The sequence below is a fragment of the Lynx rufus genome, unplaced genomic scaffold (assembly GCF_022079265.1).
Source record: "Lynx rufus isolate CCGP_SWC_20201006 ecotype Redwood Valley unplaced genomic scaffold, mLynRuf1.p SCAF_1, whole genome shotgun sequence".
NCBI lineage: Eukaryota > Metazoa > Chordata > Mammalia > Carnivora > Felidae > Lynx > Lynx rufus.
Window position 1 is genome coordinate 187,654,146 of NW_025814823.1, and position 20,171 is coordinate 187,674,316.

The window sequence follows — 20,171 nt, forward strand, 5'->3', positions numbered from 1 at the left end:
TATACAGCCCAGTCACCTCAGGCCAAAGTTTTCTAGGAAAGAAACTATCTCCTTTGTACCACCTATTACTCTTCTATGAGGTTCTGATCACAAATGAGGTTCTTCAAAATATCAGTACCCAGTACCTGAAAATTTTATAGCTAGGGAACACCTTTCCCTTTAAGACATACTTTATATACTATCAATTTCATTCCTTACAAAAAGCTGGTGAAAAAGTAGAATAAGACTAGTTTTCCTCATATTACAGTGAGGAAACTGAAGACCGGGAAGGTAAACAGATAGTTCAGCATTAGAAACAAGCCACAGATAGCATTCTGACCTCTGGTGTCATAGCCCACAGGACCATACTTTTCCTGATAGGCCCAACAAGGTCATCTGCACCTTCCCCCCCCCCACCTTAAATGCTTTCATGGTACTTGTCACAGTGTTAGTTGTATATTATTTATATATTTATATGATTATTTGCTTTACGTCTCTCACTCTTAAACATGTGGTTTGTAGGGATTGAACCTATTTTCCTCACATTGTATTCCATAATCTACCTTGGTTGGATGGGTGAACAAGTGGGTGAGCCAATATACCATATATTTTCTTCTGACCATAACAACTTCATGTGTCTGTTTTAGACCATAGCTTGCTGCCAGAAATGGCACTCTCAGTGGACTCATCCTGGCACCGGTGGCAGTGGCGAGTCAGAGATGGCCTCCCCCAGTCTCCATCAGAAGCCACACCACTATTGTCTGAAGAGAAGAAGAGGCAAAGCTACAACCTGATACAACAACGAGTCGTCTTCCCCAACAACAGCACGTGCCACCGAGATTGGGCAGAGATCACCAGGAGATACTCCGGCAACAGAATCTGCACGACCAAATACACCTTTCTCACTTTCCTGCCTCAGAATCTCTTTGAGCAGTTTCATAGGTACACAACCACTTGGCCAAATGATACACGCTTTAACCAAGTATTTGCCGGTATTTCTGAAACAAAGATGCTGCCCTCTGGGTTACCTATCCTTTAATATCCAAATGCATGTACCTTAAAAAGACTTGTCATTCGTTTGCTCATTCATTCATTCATTCATTCAATAAATATCAGATTCTACTGTGTTAGGCCATGTGTTCACTGCTGGAGATACATGAGGGGGAAAAGAGAGACATAGTCTTGACTATATTTTCTCATGAAAGAGACAGACATTAAATTTAAGAATTATATAAACTGATGTCAAATTAGAATTTAAATAGATACTTCTAAAAAGAGGTATATGGTGATGTTAGAGTAAATAAGAGGGAGATCTGGGCTAGTTAAAAAAGTCAGGAAAGACTTCCAGGAATAAGTGACAATTGAAATAATCTGAAAGAAGAGAATGCATTAACTTGGTAAAAACAGAGAGAAGTCAGGAAGGGAGCCAGGAGAATGTCCCTGCCAACAGACCTTTATGTGCAAAGGCACAGTGGCAAAAGGATGCTAGATGCAATTGGAAAAGTTAAAAATGTAAGCCATAATTTTGAGATGATACATGCAAGATCGTATTTTAATTATAAAGCAAAATATACACTTAGATATCATCCTAAATTTTGTAATTATCATTACAAGTTGTCATTTATTGAGAAACTACTATGACTGAGAACCCTCTATTACATATGTAACAAATATAATCCTATGTAATATTTATAAGAGCCCTTTAAAGTACATAGTACTAGCCCCATTTTACAGCTCCAGAAAGTCACACAACTAATAAACAATTTGAGTTTGAATATAGCTGGATCTGGCTTCAGAGCCCTTACCATAATTCGAGGTCACCCTAAAAGAGGATGTCATTTTAGTTGATAAAGGCCAACAATAGGGAAGAAATAGTGTGGAAAGTATATTTCCTTCTCCATGGTTTTCACTCACACTTTTCTTGTCCCTTCCAGATGGGCTAATCTGTATTTCCTATTCCTGGTGATTCTCAACTGGATGCCCTCCATGGAAGTTTTCCACAGAGAAATCACCATGTTACCATTGGCTATTGTGCTGTTCCTCATCATGGTCAAGGATGGCATGGAAGACTTCAAGAGATATCGTCTTGATAGAAAGATCAACTGCTCCAACATCTGGATATATGAAAGGTAAAAGAAATCACCCTTCTCTTTTCTTGCTTCCAAATAGGTTATGAAAACTCATCAGCATTTTCAAAAGATTGGTCTCTCTTGTCACATTTTATTTTCTTAAGTTCACTTAATTCAGTGATTCTCAACCAGAGCAATCTTTCCGAGGAGGAAACATTTGACACTTTCTGGAGACATTTTGGTTGCCATATTGAAGAGAATGCCAATGGCAGGTAGTGGATAAAAGCAGAAGGATGATGCTAAACATCTTACAATATACAGGACAGCCCCTCCACAACAAAGAATTATCATCCAGCCCAAAATATCACTAGTGCTGAGATTTAGAAACCTTAATTTAGCACATGTAAACACTCAAAATATTAAGCACAAAAATGTTATATTATTGAGAGTAAGGTTGAAATCTCAAGAATTGGTCTCTAGAATTTACTGGATCATCTCAAGAGACCAAATTTAAGAGCGGCTCTTTGGAGAGTGACAGGCGACATCTCTCAAACAAGAAAACATATACCATTTTTAAAGCATCTGAGGCTCTTGGCTAAAAATTCTTGTTTTTAAAACTTAACCAGGTAGGTTTTATGACCAGAGTTGGCACACTTGTTCTCAGCTGCCTGGGTGGAAAAGGAAGATCCCTGTGGGTGACGTCTACATTCCAATAGGTGGAGTCCCAACAAGTAGAAGGAAGTGACCTGACAAGTGCACACCTGTTCTCTGCCAGCTTTTTCCTTGTCATTTCTCCCCCAGCATTTGTAAACCAGCCTTTTGTTTTTAATTTTCCTTTTGAAAGAAGAGAGAGAAATTTCCAGCAAAGAACGCAAATAAAAGATATCAGGGACGTGACTCACTGGCAGCTGAACAATGGAACTGATTAGGGGAAAACACTCTTTTACGGAGAACTCACATGCCATCCTATGAGAATTCAAGAAACGGGATTGAGCAGAGATGGGAAAGGAAGTCAAAAGAAGGGAGAAAAGGAAAGAAGACAAGAAACGCATAGTAATCTCCAATCTGCCCTTTGAAGTATGGTCCTACAAAGAGAATCCCAACAGGCATTATTGTGGGAATCAAATTAAGACCAGCAAGTACACCGTGTTGTCCTTCATACCCAAGAACATCTTTGAACAGCTACACCGGTTTGCCAATCTCTATTTTCTGGGCATTGTGGGTCTGAATTTTGTTCCCGTGGCCAATGCTTTCCAGCCTGAGGTAGGTGTGATACCAATCTGTATCATCCTGGCGGTCACTGCTATAAAGGATGCTTGGGAAGACCTCCGAAGATGCAAATCTGATAAAGTGATCAATAACCAAGAATGTCTCATCTATAGCAGGTAAAGCAAAACTCATTGGGGAAGTCTGGTGGGTCCAGAAGATCTTTCTGTGCCTGCTGCCACTGCTGCTACTTTTTATAGAGGGGATACCGTAGGGAGATAGCATCATTTTATCTCAGTGAAGCTGTTTAATTCTCCAATGTCAGAATCATTACCTAAAACCAAAAACCACATAGAAAAAAGGGTTGAGCCCATGTTTATTAAAATTAGGAGGTCTTTATTATTTGGTGTTTTCTTTGCTATTTCAAATGTGTTTAGCATTTAAGAATTTTGCATAAATTCTCCTCCATTCCTAGTCCAGTGTATGAGCACACTGGAGCATATTTAGAGACCATTGGTGGGAAGAGGCATCACTGTTTTTCAGGGGAGCAGTAGAGCATTGTATTAGATGAACTGGAGACACACTGCCTGGGTCGAATCATTCATTAACTACATGACTTTAGGCAGGTTACCCAACCTCTCTGAGCCTGGTTTTGCCATCTGTAAAATTGAAACCTCTCCTGGGGTGCTCATGAGAATTGCATCCTTGGAAGGTGCTTAGCACTATGCCTGATATATAGTAAATGCTCAATGTGCAAGCTACAATTGCTCTATTTTTATAATGTAAAACTCACAGCGCCATCATCAAGGTTTTCTTTATAATTCCTCTCTGACGTCCCAACAAAAGCAAAAACTGCACACCACCCATCTTGCCACATTATTTAAAATTATTTTATACATGCTGTCACTTTACAAAGGTTCCATTGAGCATTTGGCAAAACAGGGTTGTTAGGGAAAGGATATGATCTTGGTCAGTCATATCTATATTCTCCTCCAGTGAAAGAGAAGAAGATAAGAGTTATATAGGTCTCAATTTTATGACTGCACATATAGCCAAGATAGAAGCAAGAGAGTCAAGTCTGGGCTAAGAGAGAGACTTCCATGACTGAGTGCTTTGTGGGCTAGCCTTTGATGATTGAGTCACTAGCAGGTGAGGGCTTGACTTCTTGGCAGATAAGGAAAATGTCCATCTCTCTCTCAATGAGCACCATTCCTGTCTGACTTTTTCCCTCTGACTTTATCAGCCCTAATTGGCAGAAATTCTCCAGTTGCTCTGGTCCCTCTTAAGATGAAAGGGGCTGGCTTCAGGGTGTGCACTGTAGCCATTTAGGGGCTTCTTTCTAAAGAGGGGTTCTCTTCCCCAGGGGAATGGCAGGTAACCGACTTGTAGCTGGCTGATGAGAGGATTTAATGGGAGACTATCGAATGCAAGGGATTCATTTGTCTTCAGGGCACCTCTACGAAAATCTCCATGTCTCCCCTCAGCATCAGATGCACTTCTGGCCTCTTTGCTGGCAGGGCCACAACTGCACGTCTAAAAAAGTTAATCTGAAGGGTGTGTGTGTTTTCTAATTGTCTCGAATGTTGTTAGCACACTGAACATCTAGAGAAGGAAAATAATTGGCAGGCTGCCTTTTTTCAAAGAGACTGTCACCAACCCACACCTTCACTTTTTGTTTGTTACCTTTCTTTTTCCTTAGTTTTTTTTTTTTTTTCTCAGAGAAGATACACAGTGGTGAGCCAGGAAGCTGATTCCTTAGGGAAGAATGAGTGTGGACCTCAATTAGCCTGATCCTATTCTCCCTGCTCTGCCAGAAATCCTCTGCCCTAAGCCTCCTAGAATCACAGGCCTGGTTCTTGGGGATAATCTCAGTGTTTATCAGACCTTAGACTGACCTGTGCTGAGAACTGGTTTGATGTATGCCAGGCTGTTGTTCTGTTCTCAAAATAGCTTCCAGGAAACAGTGAAAAACCAAGGTGACAGCAATCCTAGCAAAAAGAAGCCTTAGTTCATAGGTTCACTGGCAGGGAGGGACATAAGAGGTTTTATAATAGCAATATTTCCTGAAGTGTATTCAGTGGAATAATAATGACTAAGAGGTGGTCTCCGAAAAAAAAGACACTCATGATCAAAAAATTATACATTAGCCCTCCTAACCCATGTTCCATGGGGAACTAAGATATGCAGTAAAGATATCTGTCCATCCTTAACTCAGTGTTGTTCCAAACTTACTAAACCTTGGAAATTTGGGGAATTTTACTTTCTTCAGTATAGCAAAATAATTGACTAGAGGGTCAGGCAGGTAATTGAATGAAATAAACTAAATACAAAGAGGGGAGCAATGTTGTCTGTGTGCTGATAGATGGGAACTGATACTCAGCATCCGTGTTAGATTAAGACAGGGAACGGTAGGCATTGTAGCAAATAAGGGGACCCAGGCCCTCACATCAGAAGGCAGAGCTAGCCACCATGTGCAAATATAGACCTAGTGTTGCCAGATTGTCTGAATTTTGTTAAAGGAGCTAGAAGTTCATATTTTTATTTGAAATAACCTGACATTTAAGTGAAATAACCTAATATAATTTTTTCAATTATTTCACACCTATTTTGTTTGACCTAAAGTTCTTATTTTGCCTGTGAGCCCCAAATTTGCAGACTTTGCTTTATAATCGAGTCCTAGGAATCTGGATCTCTGCAAAAGAATGATTAGATTCTTCTTTTAAGATTCATCTTCAGTGAGGGAACCACTTAACCTCTTAGGGCAGAGATGGGGTATGACTTTGAAGTAAGAATGCAGGCCTCATACTCAGGAGGCCTAAACTTTAAGCCCAGACCTGTGACTGACTACTAACAACAGCTTAGAAAGTCATTTAAATCCTGGATCTCAGTTTCCACTTCCTAAAAAAATTTGTTTAATGTTTATTTATTTTTGAGAAAGACAGAGTGCAAACAGGGGAGAGGCAAAGAGAGATACACAGAATCCAAAGCAGGTTCCAGGCTCTGAGCTGTCAGCACAGAGCCCGACGTGGGGCTCAAACTCATGGACTGCAAGATCATGACCTGAGCCAAAGTCAGGCACTTAACCAAGTGAGCCACCCAGTTGCCCCTCTCAGTTTCCACTTTGTAAAACCTGGGAGTCAGACTAGATCTTGTCCTGTGAAATATGCTAGAAAGAACAGAATCCACAACCAAATAAATTTGGGAAATAGGACATACTTGATCCTACCAGGACCCTCAGTAAGTAGCCTATCCAATTTTGTGTAACTCAGTTGTGTCCTCTGAAATACTCTCTGTTGTAAGCAGCAGAAACCTCAACTCAAATTTAAACAACAAAGGGACTTGTTGGTTTTTAAGTCACTACAAATATTCTGAGATGGGCAAGTGATCAGGCATGAATCTGCATTCTAGATCTCGTACTTGGCTGTCCATTTCATTCAGTCCTCTCTGCATCATTTTTACCCTCAGGCATACTTTCCTCATGGCAGTGAGATGGCTGCAACAGCTCCAGCCTTCACATCTATATGTGGTAACTCACAAAGGGAGAAAGAAAGGCACTTGTGGGATCATTCTTAGAAGGTCAAGGAAGCTTACTTTCCAGATCCTCCTCACACCTCAGTGACCCCAGTGACTCACATGTCCATCCCTGAACCACTCCTGTGAGTAGGGATTATGCTTATTGAATTTTACCTGAACCACAGAGTTCATCACAAAGTCAGCTTCCCTGAAAGCATATGTGCCACCCAGAGAAGATGTAAAACCCAAATGGAAAAAAATAAGATAGTTTCTAAGTGAAAGGGGAATATATATTGGATATGCCACCTTTATGTACTCATCTTAAAATATTTTTGAGCCTAGACTCTTTGTAAATTGCTTTCCACATATTAGGAACATACACACTTGGCATCATTCTGTACTATAGATCAGTGAAGCTCTTCCAACTCTGAAGTGGATTGATTCTATAAAATATTCCAGAATAGGAAGCCAGGAAATGCTAGATAAGTGTTAGTTATTATCTTAACTGATGGATGCTGAAGGACATTTTCTTTTGCCAAATATCGATGACACATGATAGGATGTTAGGCAAAGGATACAAGATCCGAAAGGACAATTCGTTTGTTCAGGACAAGATAAAAGCTTCTCTCTCAAGCACTAGCTGTATCCATTTTGTCTCAGAATCATACATTTGAAAAATGATATCTTTGTAGCGGGTGGGGGTGGGGGGGAAGGGGGGAGGTAGGGGGGAGGATTTGCATACGCTTGTATGTAATTGAATACTAGGGCCCTTAGAATGTTGCTTAACCCAGTCCCATGCATCATACGGTCCAGACTTATTTATACTGTGAAAGAGTCCTTTTGCAAACAGCAGAAGCCTTGTTAACAGAATTACAATCCTTTTAGAGCATTTTCTTTTAATATAGCAACTGTGCTTGTGGTCTAAAGGTGACCCATTAATCAGATTTATGGAATGACTTTAAGAAGAGATTAGCTTCAGAATTGTATTAGCTTAGTTTCTCCCAGGGCTCAGTTTAATAAATCTGGGAACCATACCCAGCAAGAGATTTCTATCCTTCCATTCAGCTTAGTAAATTTTTATTTGTATTCAGAAAACATGTGGTAAGGAAGCAGAGGAGATCCATGATGGGCTTTGTCTCCATACTGCAATGAAACAAAAGTCCTCCAGTGTCTCAGCAGCTGAGCAGTCATTTGGTCCCAAATATTCACCCGGATCTGGTGTGTGTGCACCACATGGTAGGCCCTGAGTGCCCTCCGGGGGCTCTCAGTCCAGTGATCACAAGGAACTTGTAAACAGCCACGGTGTCCCATGCCTCTGTCCAAAGGGCTATAGTCATTAAGGGGATGAGGTGACTCATCTACCTGCAGAAAATATCAAGGCCAAGGGAAACCTTCCCCAAAGAGGTGACATTTCCAGAGGCATCAAAAGACGAGTAGCATTAAACAGGCAGAGGAAACACAATTTTAGCTCACAGCCTCTTCATGTGTCAGCTAAAGGTTGTATGTGTGGCTTATGCTGGTATCAAAAAGACTAGAATCAAGAAATGTCAGAAACTTAGAAGGATGACTCCGATTAGAAAGTTTAAAATTCTGACTCTTTGATTAATACTTGGAGATTCTCTTTTCTGGAAGCCAGGTGGCTTCTATAACAGAAAAATAATTCCAGATGATACGGGAGAGTGGCCAGTCTTCAGACAGCCTAGCACTGAGGGTCTGATTTCCCAGTAGTAGCCAGCGCTGGTGGGAAGAAAGAAGCCTGGCCTGTAGCCTGTTTTTATTTGTCTGTCTGTTGCCTTTCATGACAGAGCCCACATTATTGGAAAGCTGAGAACGAGGAAACCAGAAGTCTTGGTCCTGGGTCTGCCACAATTAACTGTATGATGTCAGTGAAGTCACTTAAGTGGTTGGGGCCCCATTTGTCTCATCTTTAAATAGTGATCATAATCTCTATGGTATATTTTACAAAAAGACGCGCAGTTGATGAGCAAGAGTGCTTGAAAATAACAGAGCTATAGAAATAAACTATACAATGCAGTACCAAAGGAGGGTGAAAAATAAGTCTCAGCAATGGTGTTTAAAATGTGACATCTTACTAGGTGCTTAGCTTCAAGGACTTTGGCATCAGACTTAGGATTGTCCCAGAACTGCCACTTACTAAAGCTGTGAATATATGTAGTCAGTGGATCACTTGAGATTTCATTTCAACATCTCTAAAGTGGGAACAATACTAGCACCTATTTCCTGGAGTCCTGTGGATTGAATGAGATCATCTTTATAAACCCGTTTAAGTCTGCCTCTGTACCATAAGTAGCACTAAGCAATCTTTTTTTAATCTCCAGTGACTTCAACTCTAATTTTTTCAGTGCCAGGCCCAGCCTCAGTTTTGAACTTTCATACCATACTCCCCACACACACAAGGGAGGAATCACTTACATTGTTAGTAAAAATCAAGGATTCTTTGAGCTGCATTTATCAGTGGGCAGAGTTACAATGTTTTCAAAGCAAAAACCTATGCTGTGCTCCCTCATAAAATTCTGTGTGGCAGAATTTTAAACCTGAAATCAAGAAACCCCTCTGGAGCCTGGTCATCTTTCCCCCTCCTCCTGTTCTACAGCACACCTGAGCACACCTATACCAACATTTACACTCAGGCAAGGGATCTAGATGGCCCCAACCAGCCCAGAGCCTAGGGCACTTTGGCCAATGCAACTTCTAACACAGAGTGTGCTTGAGAATATCACACTTGTGTGGATATTAATAAAGCAGGTATTTGGGCCCAATTTCACTATTATTTCCTCTGGGTAACAGCTCTTTGGGAAACCCAAAGGAGATGAGATGATTGATAAGACAGAATTCAGGCTTTGCCAGGGTTATTCTAACATCAAGACATATAAACATGCTTTCATCCTAAAACTACCTCCCGGGGTTGTTGTGGATACTAAATGAGAGAATGCATGTAAAATGCTTAGCATAGTGCCTGGCATTCAGAAAATGTTAGCTAAAATATTGCTAAAGAGAGTTCTATAACCTTGCTACCCAGGAGTTGCCATGAACTGGACCCAAGAGGATTAAGGAAGAAATGCCATTGCCTAGCATTTGAAACTACATGAGAAAAGACAAACTCTTTAGCTAAAGAACTTGAATTCCAGGCTCTTAATAACATAGCGAAATGGGCCTGAGGGGAGAATCTGAAAAAATGCAGACAACAGAGAAACATCTAGTGTCATATGAAGCATGACCATGAAAAGCACCACTGGCTGGAGTTTACAGACCAGCAGACCATTTCTTTCATCGCACACATCTTTGCTTCACATGTGGCATCAGCAAATGAGGCTCTGCTCTGAAGCATCAATTTTACAAGTGCCCACCCTATCCCCACTGCCTGTCCTGTGCTCACAGAAGGCCATAAACTATTTGGGCCAATTCATTTGTCATTTCAGTATAGAATGCATTAGGTCTTCTCCAAAACTCAATGGATGGAAAAGTCATAAAACAAGAATTCAGGTGTCCCTGAAGCTCTGCCCTCATGTCAACAGGCATGATTTATATTTATATTTTGGCAGGTGAGGATTTAAAGCTTCTGTTAAGGAGCTCACAATTCCAAAAGGTAAGGCTCCAATTTTCAACCCAGCTTCACTTGTTTATGTCACTAGCTTCTGAGGCTTCATCTGCCTTGTACCTCACTCTCATACAAAACCAAGGGTCCACAGTAAGCCATGAAGCTCCTATGGCTGTCACTTGTATGTCCTTGTAGACATACCTATGTGACCTCACCCAAGTTAGGTAACCTTTCTGGGCCTGCTTTCTCATCTATGAAATGGAGATAATGATAACAAAATTGTCTCATTATTAGGCAGCTAAATAAGTAATGTAGGTTAAGTGCTGGGCCCAAGACAGATAAGCGTATTGTATTGTATTGTATTGTATTGTATTGTATTGTATTGTATATTATCAGAAGTCTCCCTGCTGAGTCCATAACAAAAACAAATTGGATGTTAAAATGGCTAAAGTTTAGGAAAAGTTTCCCTTCTACTGCTTCATGTTCAAGACAGATCTACACAGAATCAGTTACTGAATATTTACTGAACACTTCCCCATATGCTAGACACTCCACCAGACCCTATGAAGGAACAGAAATATAAGGCCCAGGGTCATCCTAGCTCTCCACAAGCTTATTAGATTGTTGAAAATAAGAGATACATGAAACAGCAAATAGGGCCATAATGTGTCAGGAAATGGGACAAAGAAAAGTGCACCATTGACACTCACTGCCCAGAAGTGAAAGTGAAAGGTAGTGTTTGGATCTGCAGAGACTCAAGGTAACATTTGGGGTAACATCTCATGCCTTTGATGCCCCCAGGCTGTTTCCCCATAATCTGTGAATGTGATCTTGATGGAGTGCACCTGTGAATCTCCTGACCCCTAAGCAGGGTGTTTCCATGGCCATCACTGTTTGTGCCATTCGGTGCTCATTTCTGCTTTCTGCATGTGACAAAGTGCACAAAGAGGTTAGAGAGTAGGCTGCTCCTTGGAGCTTCAATAAAGATGGGGCTCTTGGAGTGCCTGGGTGACTCAGTTGGTTAAGCGGCCAACTTCAGCTAAGGTCATGATCTCTCAGTTGGTGAGTTCTAGCCCCGCGTTGGGCTCTGTGCAGACAGCTCAGAGCCTGGAGCCTACTTCGGATTCTGTGTTTCCCTCTCTCTCTACCCTTCCCCTGCTCATGTTCTGTCTTTCTGTCTCTCAAAAGTAAATAAACATTTTTAAAAAACTTAAAGCTGGGGCTCTCAGTATAAAGAAGGACTTTAACAGCAGATGTGACCTGTTGTGTTAGGCCTCATTGGCCTCTAGGTGAGGTCATATTAATACAAATAATCCAGTGATAGTTAGACCCAAATTGTTGATTTGAGATGTGTCCTCCCACCCTAATTTCAAGCATCCCCAGATATGCCTGGGCAAACTTACATATGGCGAATGTCACTGTGTCCACCAATATTTCCAGCCAAGCCAGAAATCAAGGTATCCTACCACTCCTCTGGCCTCCATTGTCTCCTTCTGGTACTTTCCTCAATCTTGTGAGCCTGAAGGCCACTCACTGTGGTCTGTAGCTGACAGTTAGATACAGAGGACGAGGAATAGCCAGGCAGGGGGCACTCACTGCCCAGGTTCAGACTGTCTCTAACATAACTGCTTTAGCTTCTGTTCCACTTCCTGGGGCCAGGTCAAGGACAAAGGCCACACAACCTGTTGTCCCTTTTCTTTTCTTTTTTTTTTAATTTTTTTAATGTTTATTTTTGAGGGGTGGGGCAGGGACAGAAGGAGAGAGACACACAAAATCTGAAGCAGGCTTCAGGCTCTGAGCTGTCAGTACAGAGTCCAATACGGCGCTTTAACCCATAAGGTATGAGATCATGACCTGAGCTGAAGTCGGATGCTTAACTGACTGAGCCACCCAGGCACCCCTTTGTTGTCCCTTTTCAAGTCTTCTACACCCTCTTGCCAGATTCCTCCTCCAGCAAAACTAAAAACAAAATCCACGAAAAAACAAGCAAAAAAACCGCTTATGCATATGACATCATAAAAATAGACAATTAACACTGTCTCCATAGCAGTGACCCTGTTTGCTCCAAGCTAATAATAACTATAATGATAATAATAGCAGTAGTAAAGGCCATTTGCTGTGCGGTCATTAGATACTTCTCACATATTATTTTAGTTAGCTCTCACTATAACCTATAGAATATATTTTAGTTGTCCCATTTGATAGATGAATAAATTGAGTGTCAGATAGTTAAGCAGTGGGTTCAAGGCATCACCACATATAGGAGATAGTTCCAGGTTTCAAATCAAGTTCAGCTGACTCCAAAGTTTTTAACCACTCTGTGGGACTGCCTCTACCTCAACATACCACTGGCAAAACAATTGGGTAGTACAAGTATTCCTGAGCCAGCCACAAGGCCCTTGGTTCTCTTTCTTGGCACTGTAGAAAGAGTAGAGATTCCAATGCAAGTTTCATCACTGTGTATGTTGACCAGGTCACTCAGCCTCCATTTCCTCAGCTGAGAATTAGAAATCCATCAAATCCCTTCAGCTCTGATTTGTTTTATTTATTAAGACTTTATTTTTTTAGAGTAGTCTACTGTTGGTTCACAGCAAAATTAGGGGAAGGTACAGAGATTTCCCATTTACCCCTAGCCCCACTCATACATAGCCTTCCTCATTATCAACATCCCCCACCAGAGTGCTACATTTGTCACAACACATCATAATCACCCAAAATCTATAGTTTATGGCTCACTCTTGGTATTATATATTCTGTGCATTTGGACAAATGTATAGTAACATGTATCCATCATTATAGTATCACACAGAATAGTTTTAATGTCTTAAAAATCCTCTGTGTTCTGCCTTTACACCTTCTCTGTCTCACCCCCACAACCCCTGGTGACCCCAAATGTTTTTATGCCTCCGTAGTTTTGCCTTTTCCACAATGTCATATAGTTGGAATCAAGCAGTATGTAGCCTTTTCTGATTGGTTTCTTTCACTTACTAACATGCATTTAAATTTCCTCCCTGTCTTTTTGTGACTTGATATCTCACTTCTTTTTAGCATTGATTAATATTTCATTGTTTGGATATACCAGTTTGTCCATTCACCTACTGAGGGTCATCTTTCTTGCTTCCAAATTTTGGCAATGGTGAATAAAGCTGCTATAAATATCCATGTGAAGGTTTCTGTGTGGACATAAGTTTTTTTAACTCCTTTGGGTAAATACCAAGGAGCATGATTGCTGGACCATGTGGACAAAGTATATTTAGTTTTGTAAGAAACTGTTGAACTTTCTTCCAAAGTGGCTATCCCATCTTTCATTCCCACCAGCAGTGAATAAGGGTCCTTCTTGCTCCACATCCTTGCCAGAATTCAATGTTGTCAGTGTTCTGGATTTGGGCTGTTCTAATAAGAGTACGGTGATATCTCATTTTAATGTGCATTTCTCTGATGGCATATGGATCTTTTCATATGTTTATTTGCCATCTGTATATATATATTTGGTTAGGTGTCTGTTCAGCTCTTTTCTCATTTTTCAGTTGAGCTGTTTGTTTTCTTATTGTTGAGTTTTAAGTTATTTGTATATTTTGAATTGCAGTCCCTTATCAGATGCGTCTTCTGTAAAATACATATTTTCTCCCAGTCTGTGGTTGTGTTCTCATTCTTTTTACCATGTCTTTTGCAGAGCAGAAGGTTTTAATTTTAATGAAGTCCAGTCTATCAATTATTTCTGTCATGGATAGCAACTTTGGTGTTGTATCTAAAAAGTCATCACCATAGACAAGGTCATCTGGATTTTCTCCTCTGTTCACTTTTAAAACTCTTATAGTTTTTAATTTTTCAGTTAGGTCTATGATTCATTTTGAGTTAATTTGGAAGATGGGTGTAAGTTCTGTGTCTAAATTTCTTTGTGGACATCCACTTCTAGAACGATTTGTTGAAAAACTATCTTTTCTCTACTATATTGCCTTTGGTCTTTTGTCAGAGATTAGTTGAATTTCTGTTATAAATAGATGAATAAATTGAGGGTCAATTTATAAATAGATGAATAAATTGAGGGTCATATGTATATATGTGTGTGTATGTATGTATATATATGTGTGTATATATATACATTTATATGTGTGTGTGTGTGTATATATATGTATGTACATATATACATACATATATATACACATATATATATATATCTGAGTTCTCTCTTTTGGTCATTGATCTATTTATCTGTTCTTTCACCAGTACCACACTGTCTTGATTACTGTAGCTTGAAGTCTTGAAATGAGGTAGTAATCGTCCTCCAGTTTTGTTCTTCTCCTTCAATATTTTATTGGCTGTTCTGGGTCTTTTGCCTCTTTTATATAAACCTTAGAATCCAGTTGTCAACATCTGCAAATTAACTTGGTGGGCAGCACTGATTTTAAGGATACACTTTTCTGGGAGTTTGTGCCAGTAGCCAGATACCTAAGTCTTCAATGGGCTGGATTTGAATCCCTCTTTTCTGAGCTTGAGGGAAAGGATTCAATTTTTAGAGTTTCTTGTGTTTGTGTGTTGTATAACTGGGCCCAAGCCACAAAATGCAATCATGGGCATAAAATGGGTGTCCCAATAGCATGAAGGAGAGAGTGCTGGGGCTGGCAGAGTGGGGGGTTAGCACGCACCATGATATTAACAATCATTGTCATCATTATCATTGTGGTCATGTCATCATCATCATCATCATCATCATAAAAGAAGCTTGTATTTATTGAGTACTTACTAAATGCAAAGCCTTAGCTCAGTCCCCTACATGGGTCATGTCACCAATCCTTTCAACAACCCTCTGAGGCAAGTGCACATATTATCTTCAACTGAAGAAACAAAGGCTCCTAGAAGTTATATAACTTGCCCAACATCACATGAGTAATAAGCTGTGAAGCTGGAGTTCAAATCTACTCTTTACCCCTCTACTGCACTCATTGTCCCTGACATTCCCTTTTCATTATGGGGTAGTGATGCTGACTGTTCTGCCTCTGGCATTCAAGCTTCCAGAAAGACAGCTGAGGTCAGTTCCTAACCCTGTTTTGAATAGGAAGTCCCACAGATACCTAAATCTCCTGATAAGTCCTCTTTACTCTAGTTCCTTCAAGCCCTTTTCATAAAACCCACACACTTGAGAAATGGAGCCTTAAGCATCCTCTCCTCCCCTATTTCTCTCCTTTCACCTGCTCCCCCATGGACTCCAGTTGGTTAGGTTTCTCTCTTGCTGTTTATTTCTCTCTTAATAAGCCCCATCTCCTCTCAGAAAGCCATTTAGCACGGCACCACTTAATTTCTCCTCGAAGCAGAATCTGCCAGATGGAGTCTTCATCCCAAACCATGTTGATTTGTCTTATTTTTAAACAGCAGTGAACATCCCATGAAACTAAAATAGCAGTCAGTACCCAGGTGTGACTCACTGAGCATGGAGGTGATCAAGAGCGTATGGACACATCCACCTGAGGCAGCTGTTCCAAATGACTTCCTCAGGTGGCACCCAGCCAGCTGCTGGCCACATCTGGATGTCACTCAATGCAGGGACATGCTGATTTTCCGCATCAACTGGGTTCAGCCACTCATTACCTCCTCTGGCTGGACCCCTTGGGCTGTGCATCCTTGCCTTTTCCACAGACATACTCATATTCCTGATTATTGGGGAGACAAAGTGGACCCCAGAGGACCAAGAGACTAGCACAAAGTAGCCAAGTGAAAGAAGGTCTCATTTTTTACCCTGATGTCTCATTGTTTTACAAAAAAATTCCTTTAAAATTTGACTCTGATTTTATAACCTAGCTATGCTAGGGTTAATATAAACATAATTCTTCAAATTATGTACCAGCTAAATACTAAACTGTATCCTCTTACCCAGCCCCCCAAAAAAACATGTTTTTTTACAACTAACATCCCAAAATCATGTTGATTCCATAGCCTCTGTATTCCCAGACACACATAATGGGATGTGTGCCTGAAGCATGCATGTCTCTGTTTGAGAAGCACTCATTGTATTCACAGAGATGTGCATTCTCTTTCTTGGGGATGGTAAGTCTACAACAGGGACTAAGAATGTTTCTTTACCACCACATATCATCCTAAGGAAAATAGGATTAATATAAAGGAAAGACAGAGGTGATTGTTACTAGTAAGGCAGTGACTTCCCTGAGATCCAAGAAATAATAGAAGTCAGAGACTGGTCTGACTTACAGCATCTTGGGTGGCTCCACTTACCACATAACACCTATCATCATGATGGGAATTGACAAGACAACATGCCAGCCCAGCTCACAAAAGTGACCACTTATAAATATGTATATACCATAAGCTCATCTCCATAACCCTCCATCTTCCATCACCGTTATAGCCCATACCCCATAAGAAGCAGTGGTGTCCTTTATTAGAATGGGGAAGAATGAAATTCACTATTCATGAATGGAGGTATGTTGGCCTTGCCTCCAATATGTCTATATATACACCAATCCCAACTAGCATTTGACAATCTTCTGAACCAGTGTGCTCTGGAATAGTTGGCAATCAGGATATTCCTCAGAGTCAAAGCCATTCTCACTAAACCCAATCTCAAATACCAGTCAGAATGCTGAGATTATAGCAATCAGGTGATACCCACCATCCCCAAAGGCATTATCTGATAGGACACAGAACTCAAAGAGGGGAGGTGGGGAAGAATGTGGACAAGTTCAGTGATAATCCTTTAACACTTGGAACAATTTTGCTACAATATTTAGGAATTTTTTGTTTTGTTTTAAGCACCCCCTTAAAAAGAACAATAACAACAAAAAAGCAAGAGAGAAATCCAATCTTTCTTTGGCCCTGTGAGATTCCTTTTCCCATGGAGAGTACAGGCCATTCCAGTTTCTTTAAGTAGTCTTATAATTGAACATTTAACAGGTGTTCTCAGGGCTACTCTGAAGAAAAAAACAAATCTTTCCCTGAATCAGCAGAGAAACCATGAATTATTTTACAGTAATGTTCACCTTTCTGATGGAGGGGTATCCACCCTAAATATATCCATAAACAGATAAATGTATTTCTGAAGTGCCAGAGAAATAAATATGGGGGGTGGGGACTGACTGTCCTTGTTCTTCACGGGGGAAAAAGAAGGTGATAAAATAAGCTGATGGAATCAAAAAGTGTTTAGAAACCTGTTAAATGTCTTTCCATGGAAAGAAGAAATATTACTAAGATGCTCTAGATGCATTGCCTCCCAAATCCTCAGAGGTGATTTCAATAGACATTTGGGTGATATTGCCCATCGACTGATTTTGCCAGTAGCTGCCGTGCTGTGCTTTCTGGAGCCACGGGAACTTCCAAAGAATTCTATGGGTCTTTAGCATGGCAGGGTGTTCCCCAATACTAATGTCCCTGATTATTTTGTAGACTCTGATCAGACCTTCCCTTGGTTGGCCTTCCAGATAGAAGCACACTCATTTCAGGGGACTAGGGGAGTCATCTTCATAGATCTTTTATGACAAGGACAATGGGGTCTTTGGAGGGCTTGTTCAGGGTTCTCCAGGGGGCACCAAAGAGGAAGCAAGACCTCAAGCCCTTATCCTTCTTAGGGACTTTTATGAAGTCAAAAGAGAAAAGTGAAATTCCAGTCACATCTCTTTCTCTGTGGAAGAGTAGTCTTGTCATGCCTGGGCACCCAGATTCTAACAGAAACTGAAGCAATAACATGCCCAGAGGGGTTCAGCATCCGTAAAGAAAACCAGCAAAGGAGAGCTTACCTCCTTAGGCCTGGCTGGTCTGAGAGGCATCCAGCTGCAAGCCAGCTGGGCTCAGTTGAAAAGACCACATGTAGAATATTGGTTTGGTTCCACATCCCATATTTAAAGAGAAACATTTCTAAATGCAGCCTTAGACGAAACAGCTCACACCTCGACAGCTCTTGAAACTATCATTCATACAAGAATAACAGAGGACACTTGGAAAGTTAAATTTGACTTGGGAAGCCCAAAAGATTTCAGGGGCCACCTGATGAATGCCTTAAAATGTTTACAAAATGGTAGAAGATGGAATATATCAGGCTCTCCAGGAGAGCAGATCTAGCTCAATATTTGGCTATGTAGATGGAGGACTTTCTAAGATGAGAGCTCCTTGAAATAGAATGTCTTGCCTTGGGTAGTAGGGAGTCCTTTTGCTGTTGGTGCAAAAGCTGAGGCTGCATAACCACCTGAGACCCGAGGAGGGAGAGGGATACTTTTGAGGCAGTAGGATCTCCAAGCATTGAAAACTGTAGGGATGTGTGTCAAGCTGGACCTGGTCTCAGGTTTCAGCTCTATTTTTGTAAGACCTTGGAAACTTTTCTTGGACCCTCAATTTCCTCATTTGTGAATTGGGTCTAACAATATCTATTCTAGTGGGTTATTATGCAAGTAAATAAAGTATTAACAAACATTAATGCTTGGCACAGTAGAAATCCTACATTTGTGATTATTGCTGCCACTGTTATATCTGAGCTTGATAAATTGAATAGAAAGAGACAGTTCATAATTTCCTCAGATTTCTTTAGCCCTCTGATTCTATGATCACCATGGGTCCCATCTTGTCAACCTTACTGTTGCTGTCTTCCTAATTCCCTGACTGCCCAGAGTTTTCTGTTTCAGCACAGCCCCAGATCTTCCTCCACAATGGTCTATATCCTCACTTTCCTACTGCCACTTTCCTCTCATAATTAGAAATAATCTTTCCTTGCAACCTTCTTTCTACAGGTTAGCTAGCTATTCTGGAAAATTATGTATATTAAGAGTACTATAATAATAATATAATAATATGACTATGTAGTCACCTTCTCCCTCTTCCTTCTTCGGCTAAGAAGCAAGGCTAAGCACAGTCAACAGCCAGCAGTCAATCAAAACTCTAAATGATCGTGAGAACAGATCTTCTACTAGTGGTATTCTATAGGTCATGCTTAGCTTTTCTAGAGAGAGTATGATGGTGGTCATTTGGAGGTAAAATACTAAACAGTCTTGCGACAGGCTTCCTGGCGGACATTTAGGCACAGGTGGGACCTTCTTCTGTTCACTCATTTTTCTAGAGAACCTTAAAACTCACTCTGACCCCTGTTGTTCTCCCATCCAAGAAAACAGCGGAGCTACGTGAAGAAGTGCTGGAAGGATGTGCGTGTGGGCGACTTCATCCAAATGCAATGCAATGAGATCATCCCAGCAGACATACTCCTGCTCTTCTCTTCAGACCCGAATGGGATCTGCCACCTGGAAACTGCCAACCTGGATGGAGAGACAAACCTCAAACAAAGGCGTGTTGTGAAGGGCTTCTCACAGCAGGTAAGGATCTTTCTAAGATTTCCAAAGGTGAGGTCAAAGGGAAGAAGCAAGCCAACTCCACTGGAAAACTGAACTCAATCTGGTGCCAGAGGAAAAGTAGGAGATGCCTCCTTTTCCCAAGCACTTAGGTACACTTAATCTTCCCAGCAAGCCTCTTAATGGGTATTATCCCTATACCACTGATGGGGAAACTGAGGCTTAAGAAAGGTAAATAACTTGCTAAAAGTCTCAGAATTCCTAAATGGGGGCCCACTATGTTTAAGGAAACTGTGGTCTCTGTTCTAAACCAAGGAGTCTAATATCTATTTGGTTACCCTTGGGACCAACCTGCTTTCCATGTTTATGCAGCCCTGCCCATCCTGCCCAGCTCTGCTCCCTCAACCTCTCCCTCCCTGAATCTTCTCTAGTACTACTTTGACCCCAGCATAAGCTTATAGGAAGGTATTGTTAACTATTTTTTCACTTGTGTACATCTTACCTTCCCTCCTAGACAGAGAACAATTGTCAACATCTTTATTTAACCCCCACACTTACACATAT

The 20,171-nt window shown here is 40.9% G+C and overlaps 1 protein-coding gene across 1 annotated transcript in view; it reads left to right on the forward strand.

Annotated features, from left to right (window-relative positions):
- Window positions 1–646: 646 nt before the first annotated feature.
- Window positions 647–20,171, forward strand: part of ATP10B (ATPase phospholipid transporting 10B (putative)) — a 104,998-nt gene continuing 85,473 nt past the window's right edge. The window contains 3 exon segments of the mRNA XM_047091453.1: window positions 647–921; window positions 1,914–2,108; window positions 19,427–19,631. Of these exon segments, the coding sequence (XP_046947409.1) occupies window positions 647–921; window positions 1,914–2,108; window positions 19,427–19,631 (675 nt within the window).